The sequence below is a fragment of the Pongo pygmaeus genome, chromosome 2 (genome assembly GCF_028885625.2).
Source record: "Pongo pygmaeus isolate AG05252 chromosome 2, NHGRI_mPonPyg2-v2.0_pri, whole genome shotgun sequence".
NCBI classification, from domain to species: Eukaryota; Metazoa; Chordata; class Mammalia; order Primates; family Hominidae; genus Pongo; species Pongo pygmaeus.
The window spans coordinates 206847436-206864008 of record NC_085930.1 but is presented as its reverse complement, the minus strand read 5'-3'; the positions used below and the strand labels follow the sequence as shown (position 1 = coordinate 206864008).

Here is a 16573-nt window from a genome sequence, read left to right as displayed (position 1 = left end):
AGATATTGCTTTTTGTAGCTAATCAGGCCCCTGCTGAAAACCTTTGAATGGCTTCCTCCATGAAAAAATAGACAAAACCCAACTATTTAGTATGGCAATTATAGCCTCCCTCATCACTTGTCCAGCATGGTTCCAGACACAGCGGACCTATCTGTGCCTCCGTATCATAGCACGTCCTATCCCACTTGCCTGGAACAGTGGATTTATCCTCATTAGCTCCCACCTACTATCTTCTAAGCTCAGCTTAAACATCGCCCCAGGTTAACTATTCCCTCTCCTCTGCCACCCTGGGCCTCACCTGTAATTTCGTTAAAGCAGTTACCTCAGTTTCACGGTAGTCTGTTTCCACATTTGCTTTCACAGAAGCTTGTCAGCAACTTCGTTTTTTCCTTCTCATCTTTCCATCTCTAGTACCTGGTAAAAGCCTGGTATATAATGGATGTTAGAAAATAATTTGATGAATTATCTTTCCTGCCTTTTTCATTCTTTCTACATTACCAAGTGGATGACTAGTAGCTGGGTGGGCAGCGAGATCCTTCAAAATTTCAGAAGCTCAACTATGGCCAAATAAAACCTAGAGTGGCCTATGGAGTCACTGTCAGCTCCGTGACTCCATCGGCACTGAAGTTCCTGTAGGCTGTGCTCAGAAGGGTGGATTGCGCTGGCTTTGCCACCAGTCTCTGCTCAGAGCAGCGTCTTTGCTACCAACATGTCTTTTAGTAAGTAGCCCTCTGTCCATGCTGTTCTGGGCAATTTGATCATGAACTGTATCACTCTTTGGCCTATTGAGGGGTTAGAGATGTCATCAGCAACTCTCATTCCAACCTTAAGCCTCCTTTCCTTCCAAGGTGAAGATGACCAACAAGGGGACACAGATGAGTAATATACTCTTTAAACATGGGTTGGGAGTATGAACAAGTTAGCTACATTAAAATAAACAAAGATATCTGGTCTATTCCCACTACAATATGCCTCTAATGAATCTAACTTGAGATGCTACAATTTTAATACATTATTTCAAGGAGACTTTCTCAAGGGAGATATGACCTCAAAACCATTACTTGATTTTATCCCCATTTTATTTATAGAGGAAAGGGAGCAGAAATATAATATGGTGTACAAGTATCATATCATATCATAGACAGGACTTGACTTCCCTATCTTTTCTTAAATGTTCTCCTGCCTTAAAAGAAACAGAAATTAAGCACTATCAACAGGGTGACCTAAGGAAACTCCCCAAATGATTCCTACTTCTTGAGCCACTCATCATGAAATCCTACATACAAAAGTTGAATAACAATCTTAAATCTTAAAGGGCTACTTCTTTCAGCAAACTATATTCTGAAGACTAGAGAACATGTTGCTCTCAACTGTATTTTAGTGAACACATTAAATAAGAAGCAAACAGTTTGGGGGAGGATCCAAAAAAGAAATCAGGACAACAGACTGGTAAAGCTGTCTCTGGCATCTCCTTCCACTAAACAAAGCGGCAAATACACAAATACAGAACATTTACACCTATTTTTCTTTTACAAAATTTAAATGCTTTGGGCTGGGCACGGTGGCTCAAGCCTGTAATCCCAGCATTTTGGGAGGCCGAGGCACACAGATCACCTGAGGCGGGGGTTGCAGTGAGCCAAAATCACATCAACTGCTCTCCAGCCTGGGTGACAGAGCAACTTTGTCTCAAAAAAAAAAAAAAAAAAATTAAAATGCTTTGTATGAACTTTAACATATTAGGCAACTTGTTTAGCAACATAATCAACTGATTCTCTTTTAAGCTTTTGGATCACAGGAGCCATTTATTCAGCCAGTTCAGGAATAGCATGCCTGTCTCTTATAATTCTTGGCAAACAACTGCATTATCAAACAAGTGTCAGCAGGAGGGTGGGGTAGGGGGGCAGTAGAGGCAATTGGGAAATAAGACCCTAGTGAATTACTGTTCTCTGTCCACTTTCCATTCTAAACATGGGGAATGTGGATTCTATTATTAAAGCCATGGAATTTATAGGTAAATTCCATCACCACCTTTGGCTATTAAGGCACCCCAATTTTTCTTTCTGACCAATGTGTAAAAACTTTCTTTAAATGTAAGCAATCACAGGTGGTTAATGTTTAACTTTTTATTAAGAAACTAAGGCAAAACAACAGAATTCCAAAAAATAAAGATACAGAATTCTAATTTAAATTCTAAACAAATATAAAAATCAGAGTTTACCAGTATTTTTGAGTAGAGGGGAGTGGCTAAATGCATTCACAGTAATTATTTCTTCCTTACTAGCCTCAAGTTTGCAACCCTTTCCTTCCTGCTTCACTTGGACTAGAACAGACTTTCTCATTCATCTTTTGCTTCTACAATTTTTGCTTCTATAGTCTAAAACTTCAGAGGAGCTTTTGTCTTTCTCCGTAGTTCTTTCTCTGTTCCTTCAGCAAATATGTGAGCTCCTGCCTATTGGGCTTACATGTTGTGGCACAAAGATGAGTCCGTCAGAGATCCTGTCCCAGTTTAGGGGCGATATGACACCAATAAATAATCAATAAATAATTTTAAACAAGGTATAAATAAATACAGCATGAGTCAACTATAGACATATAAAACTAGGGAAATTTCAAGGAGAGATTACATTCAGCTAGAGAAACTAAGGAATGTTTTTGAGGACAGCATTTGGGCTGGGTGTGGCCTGTTCCTAATAAAGGCTTTGAAGTGGTCCTGATTATCTACCACAGTCCCAATTGTGGAACTGTGGTGGTCTCGATTTCTGGAAAGTAATCTTTTCAATGCTAACCTTTAAAACTCCTTAAATTTCTGGCCTGGAACGGTGGCTCACGACTGTAATCCCAGCACTTTGGGAGGTGAGGTGGGTGGATGGCTTGAGGCCAGGAGTTCGAGACCAGCCTGGCCAACATGGCAAAACCCCCTCTACTAAAAATACAAAGATTAGGGCCAGGTGCAGTGGCTCACGCCTGTAATCCCAGCACTTTGGGAGGCTTAGGTGGGTGGACCACAAAGTCAGGAGTTCGAGACCAGTCTGGCCAACCCGTCTCTATTAAAAATACAGAAATTAGCCAGGCATGGTGGCAGGTGCCTGTAATCCCAGCTACTCGGGAGACTGAGGCAGGAGAATCACTTGAACCCGGGAGGCAAAGGTTGCAGTGAGCTGAGATCACACCACCGCACTCCAGCCTGGGCAACAGAGCAAGACTCCGTCTAAAAAAAAAAGAAAAAAAAATTAGCCAGGTGTGGTGGCACATGCTACTCACGAGGCTGAGGCATGAGAATCGCTTGAACCTGGGAGGCAAAGGTTGCAGTGAGTCAAGATCGTGCACTCCAGCCTGGGTGACTCTGTCTCCAAAAAAGAAACACACACACCACTCCCTAAGTTTCTATCTCTTCAAACTACTCGCTTCTTCAAAATAACCAAAAAAATTAATATTAATATGACAATCTACATAGTTTGGGGATTTAAAAGTTAAAGCTGGGTACAGTGGCATACACCTGTAATCCCAGCTACTTGGGAGGCTGAGGCAGGAAGATTGCTTGAGCCCAGGAGTTCAAGACCCGCCTAGGCAGTAGAGTGAAACCCTGTCTCCAAAAACAAACAAAAGTTCATTATACAATAGTAGTTTCTTTATGGTTTAGGGCTCTGTTATTTTTGAAACTCTTTCTCCAGTCAAATAATTCTAAAAGGCAGAAAATGACTAATCACTGAGCAATGATTTCAAATATTAACTGGGTAAATCTTACTTTCTTTAGGTGTCTTATTGAATCCGTATCTACACTTTATGTGAATGAGGGAGATGAAATAAATGGCTTAACATTCAAGTCAAATAATGAGAAAATAATGGCAATTATGAAATGACATTAACCACAAATTCCTTGTATGAAAAGATTTAATGAATTATGAGCCATTGACCATTACAAACTTTAAGCCTTAATATTTCTTCTTTCCTATGTAAAACCAGGTAATTAAAACAGCCTGTCTCAGTATGACAGAAGACCATAGTAGGGATAACAGTAATGTCTGCTTCCACATCTGCATGCTTCGTTAACGAACCAAAGAAAGTGCTCCAGGTTCCCCAAGTCAACAAAGTATAGTCAGTTACACTTTCCCTGATCATACTATGAATTGAAACAGAACACTCCTTTGACTTTAATAGCACTTTCCATCCACAGCACAAGCACTTTCCCATTATTTTCTCCTTTACCCTCAATATCCTTGTGAGGTAGTGAAGGGAGGGAGCAAGGATTTTTTTTTTCTATTTTGCAGATGAGAAAACTCAAGGTGAATTTTAGAACAATGGTTCTCAACCTTGGCAGCATATTGAAATGACCAGAAAGTTTTTAAAAATCCTTATGACCAGCTCATATTCCAGACCAACATCAGAATCTTGGCATACGGAACCCAAGCATCGATGCGTCTTCAAACATTCCAAAGTGACTACAAAGTGTATTCAGCCAACGTTGAGAACCACTGGTTTGAATGATTTATACTCAATCTTCAGGTGCAACTGTCTTCTACCTAAATACTCTTCTCAGCACCAATGACAAAGATATCCCATTTCCTTGAACACTGTAGCAGTTTAATATTTTGTAGAGCTACTACTGGGTTTAAGTGACAAATTTACGTAAATGAAGGCTCTTCATTACCCAGATGCTCGTGCTGTTAACTTCAATTGCATATGATCTGCAAATGGGCTATTCGGGAATTTAAATCTTTGAGATAAGAATGGCTTGTTGTTAAATATTGAGGCAATTATTTCATTCTAGGTCCAATATGCAATAACCATGTGTTTCAGTTTTCCACTCAGCACCTTCAAAACTGTTGCAAATGAATGTTTACTAACAAGACAAAAGAGACAATTATAAACCAAACTCTCAACAAAATTCGGAATGGCCACATCACAACCTGAAAAAGAAACAAGTACTTAAAGGACTTGATCACTTTCTAACAAGTCCATCTTCAACCTGAACCACTTCTCTTGTTTAATCAAATTTTAAACTTTGCCGAATTGAGTTGTTCCACACCAAGAAAAATCAATTTCTATACCATCTACATTCTCTAATACGTTTAACATATAATTTCACTCAGTACACGGAGGTTTCTTCTTAACCTGGACATCGAAAAGAATCTTTAACAGATTTCATCTTTTCAAGCAATGTATCAAATACACAATAAATACTTGTAAACTTTTCAGGTGGCAACAATAAATCTTTGTTCTATGGCTAAAATCCCTTGCTTCGCAGGAGTATTGACAATCTTAACTCCCAAGGAGCAATCCAAGAATCCCGGCCAGCTGCTGGGTGTCCCTAATCAGATTTAAAACAAAACATACATACAGCAAGAACTCAGAAGTACAAAGATTTCGCTCGCCTTTGTCAATTCTTATGTATCTAAAACCATACAATTTATACTTTCATACAGAAAGATGTCTGTTTCTTTTCTAACAAAAGAAAAACTCTCAGCTCATGTGGGTTGGATTATTAATTCAAAAGCATTTTAGTGATGAGAAATAAGATTTGTAAGTCAAAATAGGAGTTAATGTTAAACTCTTCTACAATGAAACCTTCAAATATTGCCAACCTGAAGTTTTCAGCACAAGGTGTTATATTTCAAGTCCCATGGGGGCAATTATCTATAATGAGATTAAGAATATTCTTAACCTGTTTCAGGTGGGTAAGTAAACGTTTTCTTTATAGCCCCAATAACGAGTTTGAGGCTTAGATTAGTTGCATGATGTAAACAATATGAAATTAAAATTTTTTTGATAATATCTACAGCATTTATAGGGTTACAAAATAAAAGGACCATTAATCAATTCTTTTTTTTCTAGGCTCTATGACTAATAGCTTTCATATTTGAGGCCTACAAGAGCAAATGGCAATGTTCTGTGTTATGAGACACTTTCTTAGAAGGCCAAAAATAAAACTGGATACCAAAAGATACACATTACTATTATGTTGAGATCATCCTTACTGATACATGTATAATTAGAAATAGATTTGCCTTCCTTCAATCTTTAGCCAGGAGATTGAGAGATCTTTACTATGATTTTGAGAGTAAAAACAAAAACAAACCAGACTCTAACAGCTATGGGAACTGTAAGCCAAAAATAATACAAAATGAGTCAATACAACACATTTCCTTCTACAAAGAAGAAAATCCTCTTCTTTGTAGTTAACCCAGCTGTCCCCAAATGTTATTCCAATTTTGTAACCATGTAGTGGTTTTTAAGAAATTAGAACTAGAACAAAGCAACCTGTTTGTCCTTTTTTTTTTTACAGTTTTTTTTACACACATATTATATACAACTTTTAAAATAGCTGCACAATTTTATATCTCACTTTTAGAGAAGTGCAGTCCAGGCAGACCATGCTTCTCAATATATTAAAAATATTAAATAAAACCCAACCAGTTTCATACTTTTCTAATAGTCAAGCTGGCTGGAAAAAAAGGGACTGGAGAAAGAACAGGCAGTTGTAAAATGGGATCAGTCTTCACAAACACACTACTTAAAAATCTTGCTATTTCCTTATCTTATCCCTTTGACAGCATCTCTACAATCTCACCTTTAAAGCTGGAAATAACACATTGCTAACTCAGAGACAACATCGGGTGCAACATGCATATGTCAACTGCCCACTCAACCAACTGCAACCCTGAGGATTTTTCTGGCCCAGTAGAAAGAGGAAACACGAAGATAATCTCTGCTGTAGAGCTGCTTCTCCAGTTTACAACCTCATGTGTTTTCAGGATGTTTCTTGGACATGCACGTGTGACAGTCACTTCATGGTTCTACTTCCCATAAGCAGATCTCTCCTCCATTCTGTCTGTCATCACGAGAAAGCCACTGTCATCCGTCCAGAGGTTTTCCAAGGTAAACCAAAGTCACTTCTGTGTTGCCATATACAGCAGAAACTGCTGGGTATAAGCAGACCTTCGGAAGTCCTCTAAAGGCAACCCCCAGGAACTCATATCCACGTTCAAAAGCTAAAGTCTTATCTTCCATGTCCAAGATGACTCGAATTCTTTCTCCTATCTGCAAACAGACATCAAAAGGTTAGAAGAAAATCTGCCAAGGGCATAGCTAGAAGAAACAAGACACAAATCAAGAAGCTGAAAATATTAAGAATATTATCCTGAAAGCTATCTAGAAAAATCAGAAGGGAAGCTTTCTAGTCAGGAAGAAACATCTATAAAAAAAGGACATACATCTGGCCGGGCATGGTGGCTCATGCCTGTAATCTCAGCACTTTGGGAGGCTGAGGCGGGAGGATTGCTTGAGCCCAGAAGTTAAAGACCAGCCTGGGCAACATGACGAAAACCCATCTCTATTAAAAATACAAAAATTAGCTGGGTGTGGTGGCGCAAAGCCGGTATCGCACCACTGCCCACTGCACTCTAGCCTGGGTAACACATCACAAATGCTTACTTTGATAGTTTTGTTTTTAAGACTCACATGGAATCTACATTTAATTACTTACAATTTAATGTTTCACCTGAACACTCCCTAGATTGATTTTATTTACTCTTTGTTTAAAGGTTTTTCTTAAGGTTAAAACTAAAATCTATAACTTGGCATATTTTACCAAAAAGAGCAATCTAAATCAGCTTCTCAAATTACTATACTATACATACAACGGATTTTTTTTTTTTTTTTTTTTTTTTGAGACGGAGTCTCGCTCTGTCGCCCAGGCTGGAGTGCAGTGGTGTGATCTCAGCTCACTGCAAGCTCCACCTCCCAGGTTCACGCCATTTTCCTGCCTCAGCCCCCCCAGTAGCTGGGACTACAGGCGCCTGCCACCACACCGGACTAAGTTTTTGTATTTTTAGTAGAGACGGGGTTTCACCGTGTTAGCCAGGATGGTCTCAATCTCCTGACCTCCTGATCCGCCTGCCTCAGCCTCCCAAAGTGCTGGGATTACAGGCATGAGCCACCGCGCCCAGCCATACAATGGAATATTATTCAGCCATAAACAGAAATGAAATTTTGATATATGCTACAACATAGATAGACCCCGAAAATATTATGCTAAGTGAAATGAGCCAGACACAAAAGGCTAAATGGTATGATTCCATTTATATAAAGTATCTAGAATAGTCAAATACATATAGTTGTAGAATAGAGTTTACCAGGGGTGGGGAGTGAAGGAAATAGGGAATGAACATAATAGAGATTACGTTAGGGTGCAGAAAAAGTTTTGGGTATATAGAGAGGTGATGGTTACACAACACGTGTGAATGTATTTAATGCCACTGAATTGTATACTTACAAATGGTTAAAATAATAAATATGTATGTTTCACCACAATTTTAAAAATCACCATAGTAAGACACAGGTTTTAAAGTTTACAAAGCAGTTCCACATGTAATGTGGAATCATGAATAATCCAATCGGCCACAAATTCTAATGTAGAATATAGAATAGGCTTATTAAATAGTCAATTTGTGGTTCACAACTCTGAAACACCTGTTTGTTATAAAAAACAGCAGCACTGATTATTAAACGAAACTGGAAGCAGAATATATCCAGTTTTTTCCCATTTGGAAAAGTAAGCAAAAAAAAAAAAAAAGGATGTTTCATCTTTATAGTTTGCATTTATAAAACGATGTTGTATCTACAAAATTGGAAACAGAAAGTCCTAATGTTTGCAATCAAAATTTAATTCTACCTGATTATAACCCCTGCTTTTGTCATTTACTTTCTTTCACTGTACTTCCTGTTAACAGTAACTGCCAACATCTGCTTTTTTCCTCCCTTTGCCCACCTCACAGAGTAACCCACACCCCATTTTATGGATCTAAGAACCTCCAAATCATCATCACCACCACTCCTACCAACAAAATATTAACAAAGTAGAAATGAAAAGCTAATTTTGTTGGGTATTTGTGTTGTGTCGTATTTGTATTATCCCGTTTAATCCTCACACTAATCCTAGGAATTATCCCTATTTTACAGAAGATGAAACTAAGTAACAATTACTCCTGGTGAAATCTGCAAATCTGCTTCACCTTTGAGCACACAGCACGCACAAAGCACGCACAAAGCACAGGGTGGAGAAAGCGGAAGTCTTACCATCTTTAGGTGCCGGGGGTAAAATGTGGGAGACGGCAGAGCAACTGTAAACTTAGAGGAGGAACTCCAGAAGCAACAGAACCACAGAAAGGATGAACCCCAAAATCTGAGAATTAACTGCCCAAATCCCTGAGTGACCACTATATTACAAAGGCACAAGGTAAACCCCCAGAACTGAAAAAACAGCAAAGCTGAAAAAACTGAGCAGACATTAGCTGCTACACATCACATGAGACAGAGTTTATAGTCTGAGTATAGGCAAGTTAACTGCCTACTAAAGCAAGAAAACCTATACTTTTCAGAAGAATAAAGCAGTTTCTAGAAACAAAACATTCAGGAGTTACTACTACATATTATCTACACATCTAGGTTTCAATTAAAAAATTACTAGATATGAAAAGAAACAGGAAAGCGTGATTCATATTTAGGGGAAAAAAGAGCAATCAATAGAAGCTGAACTCAAGTGGGCCTAAGTGTTGGATTTGGTAAAGACTTCAAAGCAGCTATAATAAACATGTCCAAAGAATTTTTTTAAAATATAGTGTAAGTAAATAAATAAGGAATCTCGAAAAGGAAATTTACTCTAAAAAAGAACCAGGCCCAGTGTGGTGGCTCACGCCTATAATCCCAGTACTTTCACTTTGGGAGGCCGAGGCGGGTGGATCACGAGGTCAAGAGATTGAGACCATCCTCGCCAACATGGTGAAACCTCATCTCTACTAAAAATACAAAAATTAGCTGGGCATGGTGGTGGGCACCTGTAGTCCCAGCTACTCGGGAAGCTGAGGCAGAAGAATCGCTTGAACCCGGGAGTCGGTGGCTGCAGGGAGCCCAGATTGTGCCACTGCACTCCAGCCTGGCGACAGAGCGAGACTCTGTCTCAAAAAAAAGAAAAAGAAAATTCTAAAGCTGAAGTGTACAATAAGCAAAATTTACTAGCTCAGTTCAATAGCAGAGGTGAGATGGCAAAAGAAAAAAATTTATAACCTTGAAGACAGAACAACAGAAATTACCTAATTTAGGTCAAGCCCAGTGGTTCATGCCTGTAATCTCAGCATTTTGGGAGACTGAGGCAGGCAGCTGCTTGAGCTCAGGAGTTCAAGACCAGCCTGGGCAAAATGGCAAAACTCTGTCTCTACAAAAAATACAAATATTAGCCGGGCATTGGTGGGGAGCACCTGTAGTCCCAGCTACTCTGGAGGCTGAGGTTTGGGAGGATCGCTTGAGCCTGGGAGGCAGAGGTTTCAGTGAGCCAAGATCATCGTGTCACTACTGCACCACTGCACCACTGCACCACTCCAGCCAAGGTGTCAGAGCGAGATCCTATCTAAAAAAAAAAAAAAAAAAAAAAAAAAAAGGAAAAGAAATTATCTAATGCAAAGATTAGAGAGAAACAAGGTTGGGGAAAAAACAAGAACATAGTTTTAGAGGCAGAGATAAGGACAACAATCAAGCAGTCCAACACTTACATTAAAGGTAAATGAACTAAACACTTAAAAGTCAGAGACCGAAGCTGGGCGCAGTGGCTCACGCCTGTAATCCCAGCAATTTGGGAGGCCAAGGCAGGTGGATCACTTGAGGTCGGGAGTTCGAGACCAGCCTGACCAACATGGAGAAACCCCGTCTCACCAGGCGCGGTGGCTCATGCCTGTAATCCCAGCACTTTGGGAGGCTGAGGCAGGCAGATCACGAGGTCAGGAGTTCGAGACCAGCCTGGCCAACGTGGTGAAACCCCGTCTCTACTAAAAATACAAAAATTAGCTGGGTGTGATGGCACATGCCTGTAATCCCAGCTACCCAGGAGGCTGAGGTAGGAGAACTGCTTGAACCGGGACCCGGGAGGCAGAGGTTGCGGTGAGCCGAGATCATGCCATTGCACTCCAGCCTGGGCAACAAGAGCGAAACTCTGTCTCAAAAAAAAAAAAAGTCAGAGACAGAGACTGGGTTACATAAAAATCAAGAACAGCCAACTATATGCTGTGTAGGAGCTCCACTTTAAATACAAAGACAGAATGACAGAGGATTACTAGAGTCAAAGGAAGTCATTTCATAATAAAAGAATAAATCAGTCAGGGAGGTATAACAATTACAAATCTATATGCACCAGTAGCAACAAAGCTCCAAAATACATGAAGCAAACACTGAGAGAACTAAAAGAAAGAGACAAATTAGCAAAGATAGATGGAGATTTCAATACTCCTCTCAGTAAATAATAGAAGGGGTAGAAAAAAATCAGTAACACTATATAAGACTTGAACATTATCAATCGACTTCACCTAATTCTCATTTACAGAATATTCCATTCAGCAAAAGAATATACATTTTTTCAAGCACACATGGGACACTCATCCAGACAGACCACATATTAGAATAAAACAAATCTCAATAAATTTAAAAGGACTGAAACCATAGCGCATGTTCTCTGAAAAACAGACTTAAGGACTTTTCACTTACAAAATCATTACAAGGGTAGCGACAGGACTTCCTTTTTAGTGATAAATTCTACACACCCTTCTCCTTATAGTATCCGCAGAGCCTAAAAGGATAGTGAGGAAACATTCTATGAAAAAAATCCTTCCAGCTTTTATACCTCAGAAAATGGGATGTATTTTTGGTTCTTCTGCTTTAGTATGCCTGACTTGAGGTCATTACTGAGGCTGGAACTTTCACACCACAGGTGGCTCTGAAATATTCAATCTATAGTTCTTTAAAGACTTCCAACTTCTTATCAGATTATTGTATATTACACCCTGTTAAGTCTATAGTAATAAATACGGCTTTTACAAATAGGAACTATAATTTTAACTTGAGGCAAATGAGTATGCCTTAAGCCTAAGATGAAAAGAATAAAAAATACAGCAGTTTGCCTGAATTTGCCTGTCTCTGCAGAAATCACTGATGCCTCCAGGGGCTTTGAATCCACAAACAGAGGGTACACGCGTATGTGCATGCACAGAGCTATATTTACTGGGGTAAGGAGCCTAGAAAAAGATTTGGATGTGCTGTGATACAGGAAAGACGACCATCTAGAGCAGGGGTATTCAATCCTTTGGCTTCCCTGGGCCAGACTGGAAGAATTGTTTTGGGCCACACATAAAATACACTAACACTAAAGATAGCTGATCAGCTTTAAAAAAAAAAAATTGCAAAAAAACCTGCTAATGTTTTAAGAAAGTTTATGAATTTGCATTGGGTCGCAATCAAAGCCTCGTGGGCTGCATGCAGGCTGTGGGTTGGACAAGCTTGTTATAGAGCATGAACTGGCAAACTACAGCCCCTGGACCAGATCTGTCCTGCAGCCCGTAAATAAGGTCTATGGAATACAGCCACGTTCATTCATTTACATATTATCGATGACTGCTTTTGTACCATAAATAAGGTCTATGGAATACAGCCACGTTCATTCATTTACGTATTATCGATGACTGCTTTTGTACCATAAATAAGGTCTATGGAATACAGCCACGTGCATTCATTTACGTATTATCGATGACTGCTTTTGTACTATATATAGAGTTGAAACTTGTGACAGATCCTTACCTTGAAAATGACATTAAAAAAAAAAAAGTTGTGACAGAGACAATATGGACTGCAAAGCCTTAAAGATTTACTACCTGGCCCTTACAAAAAGCTTTGCCAACCCCTGATCTGGAGCAAAAATAGGCTGCTTAAAGTTGTATTAGGAAACAAATATTGAGATAGATCATTTATACATTTATTTTAAAATGGTCAAAAAATCTCCTTGAGGCTGGGCGTGGTGGCTCACGCCTGTAATCCCAGCACTTTGGGAGGCCAAGGCAGGTGAATCACGAGGTTAGGAGTTCAAGACCAGCCTGGCCAAGATGGTGAAACCCCATCTCTACTAAAAATACAAAAATTAGCCAGGCATGGTGGTGGGCGCGACTGTAATCCCAACTACTCGGGAGGCTGAGGCAGAGAATTGCTTGAACCTGGGAGGCGGAGGTTGCAGTGAGCCAAGGTTGCGCCACTGCACTCTAGCCTGGGCAACAGAGCGAGATTCCGTCTAAAAAAAAAAAAAAAAAGAGTATTTTTCTGCATAGCCAAAATCAAAATATAACACCCAACAAAATTAACTATAACCTCCTAACATTAAAAAAAAAAAAAATCTCCTTGAAGTCTGGGTATTTGAAAAAATAAAAATAAATAAAAATAAAAATTACCAAAAAGACAAACAAAACTGCTATATAAAAATTTGTAAATTTAAAACAAATTAAGGCGTGATTTGACAAAGGCCCATACTTGAGAAAAACCCCAGTTTCTCACCTGATATTTTGGTGCGTTGTTGCACTGTGGAAAACTGCCATTGACTTCTCCATTATGTAGTAGATTATTGTCCACCAGATTCCAGCCCCAGCTCTGGTCATCACTGCCCAGCAATGCCACATAACCTTGGCACTGCATGGGGGCCCGTTTCGTGGCAATTCCAATCACTGCCACAGTGCCCAGAGGGCCCTCCCACCACACTTCCCATGCATGGCGGCCCTCACTGAAACCAATCTTGGTCCTTGCACCATCAGTGCTCTGAGCAATGGGGTTTCGATGTAAAGTAAAGCCATTCTTCTTAATGTAGACATTCCTGGAGCAGTCATTAGTGCTGAAGGCATGTTGAAAAGCACGTATCTAAAAAGATGAAAAACAGACCAAATAAATAACAATTTTATTTTTCTTAAATATTAAAAAGTACCCAAACTTCAGGCTATATGTTTTTAAATAACGAAGTTATATATTTTAAAATAACACAAGTATTTCCAAATAATGGCTGAAGTTTCAGGATGGGATACTAACAGAATAAATAACATTAAAAATAACTGCCAACTGTTTCATCACTGACCAAAATTTTAAATTGTAGTATTTCCTCAAACAGACTTCTTAAAACATCAAAAGATACAAAAAAAAAAATCCTTATATCTTACAGATAATACTGAAACGTTTATGGATAAAATAATGGTACCTGGGAATTGCTCTGAAATATCCAGAGATGGAGTGGGAGAGTGTGCGATAGAAACATGAAACTAGACTGGCCATAAATTAATCATTGGCAAAGCTTGGTGATGGGTATAAGGAAGTTCATCAAACTATTTTCTCTACTTTTGTTTATATTTGATATTTTTATACCAAAAAGTTGAGATGTACAGTTTTCATATGGGCAATGTTGTCATCAAGAATAATTATATTTTACATAAAACAGAAACTTTAATCCTAGCAGCTCTAAAGTTTACGAAAAATTTTAGTAAACACAAACTACCTTAGATCCTCAGCCTACTTGCTGGATATGACTTATACAATAAAAAAATCACCAATCTCATTTTACCAAATCTAATAATCCCCTAGATAGCATCTAGGTTCAACTACTAGAATTTATAAAGAGAAGCTATCAATAAGACAAGTTAGTTGACTCTTCAGTAAATACAAAGGTTTACACTTCCAAAATAAAGAGGGTATGAAAATAGCTCTTCTATACAATTTCGCATAAACAATTTTAAACTTTTAGTTTGTGTATTTTAAATTTTTTTTAGACAACGTCTCACTCTGTCACCCAGACTGGAGTGCAGTGGCACAATCATAGCGCACTGCAGCCTTGAACTCCTGGGCTCAAGTGATACTCCCATCTGTCTTCCGAGTAGCTGGGGTTACAGGTTCGAGTCACTACGCCTGCCTGGTTTGTATGTTTTAAAAAAATCCCTTCTCTACTTTAGTCAAACTACCCAAAAGCAGTGGAAGGCTGGGACCTATGCTTCAGTTAACCTGAAAAATCAACTCCAGAGTCACAGAATGTCAGCATTTAGGAAGACCCTTAAAGGTCACCTAGTCTTTCTCAGGGATTTCAACTGCGAGTTAGTGCAAGAGGCCCAAAGAGAGATCAAGGATCCAGTTCCCTCATCACCTGTTCATTTACCGTTCGCTGGTACTCTACTGTTTCATTGAACTGCAGAGCACAGATTTAAAAAAAGACAACTATTTGTTTCCAGTATCCCATGCATTCACAATAAAACTGAAGCATTCCCAATGTTTTTCCTATCTGCTGGTATTATAAAATACTTTAAGGCACTTATAAGACCAAAACATAAGATTCAAGGAAGGCGCCGGGCGCAGTGGCTCACCCCTGCAATCCCAGCACTTTGGGAAGGCAAGGTGGGCAGATCGCCTGAACTAGGAGATCAAGACTAGCCTGGGCAACATGGTGAAACCCCAACTCTAGTAAAAATACAAAAAATTAGCTGGGCATGGCGGTGCACGCTTGTAATCCCAGCTACTCGGGAGGCTGAGGCAGAAGGAATGCTTGAGCCCAGGAGGCAGAGGATGCAGTGAGCCAAAATCACACCACTGCACTCCAGCCTGGGTGACAAACCGAGACCCTGTCTCAAAAAAAAAAAAGAAACAAAGACAGGAAAAGGAGATTAAATGGGGAAGGAACATGTTCCCAAAATAGCAAATACTGTCTAAATAACTCAAGAGAATAATATCAATAATTCGCTATAAAATATTTAATTAATATTTCCCTATGCCTACTCCCCAGTTCTTATAAATTCCAATTTCACATTGACAATATTGACAACCTCTTCCTCAAACTTCCTTTTTTTTTTTTTTTTTTGAGACGGAGTCTCACTCTGTCACCCAGGCTGGAGTGCAGTGGCTCAATCTCAGCTCACTGCAACCTCTGCCTCCTGGGTTCAAGCAATTCTCCTGTCTCAGCCTCCCCCGAGTAGCTGGGATTACAGACATGCACCACCACACCTGGCTAATTTTTGAATTTTGAATAGAGACAGGGCTTCACCATGGCCAGGCTGGTCTCAAACTCCTGACCTCAGGTGATCCACCTGCCTCAGCCTCTGCAAGTGCTGGGATCACAGGCGTGAGCCACCACGCCTGGCCCTCTCTTCCTCAAACTTCTATGACATCTTCCTATTTCCCTGGACTGATCCTGTATCATTTCCTTTTTTGGTGACCACCCTTCCTCTGCCCCAACCAAATTCTCCAAACTCAGTCCTCAACTCTCTATGTGAATTATTTCCAGACCTGTCTTTCTAAAACAGCACCTTTACTACATCTCATCCCAGTTCTATAACCTTTGGTAGTTCCATACTTAGTACCATTACCAACTGCAAATTTTTCTGCCTGGCTTTCAAAGCCCTCCAAATCTGATTCTTCCTATTTCCCTTTCTACCTTGATGATGTTCTTCTTGCTTAAAGTATTATATGTGCTTTCTTCTCCCACACATTCTCTAAGATCACCTCTATTAAGCTATTCTTAACCAGGGCCACCCGATTCCCTTTATTTCTCTCTCTGCTGAGTGCTTACCCACCACTTTCTGTACCACGTAACAATTTAGTAACTCTTATTTCCTAACACATCTTTAACCATTGATTCTAGTAAAAAATAACTTGCAAAAAAAATCTAATCTAATCTAAATTGATCAAACCTCAATAGGAAATAGAGGACAGAAGAACATGTCAAGCAACATGATGATAATGAAAT

The 16573-nt window shown here is 39.4% G+C and overlaps 1 protein-coding gene across 1 annotated transcript in view; it reads right to left on the bottom strand.

Moving 5' to 3' along the window:
- Positions 1–3873: 3873 nt before the first annotated feature.
- The window catches only part of FBXO45 (F-box protein 45), an 18251-nt gene continuing 5551 nt past the window's right edge, over positions 3874–16573 (bottom strand). The window contains exons 2-3 of the mRNA XM_054480540.2: positions 13360–13716; positions 3874–7038 (exon numbers count right to left, since the gene is read on the bottom strand). Of these exons, the coding sequence (XP_054336515.1) occupies positions 6853–7038; positions 13360–13716 (543 nt within the window). The 3' untranslated portion in view covers positions 3874–6852. The remainder of the gene's footprint in view (positions 7039–13359; positions 13717–16573) is intronic.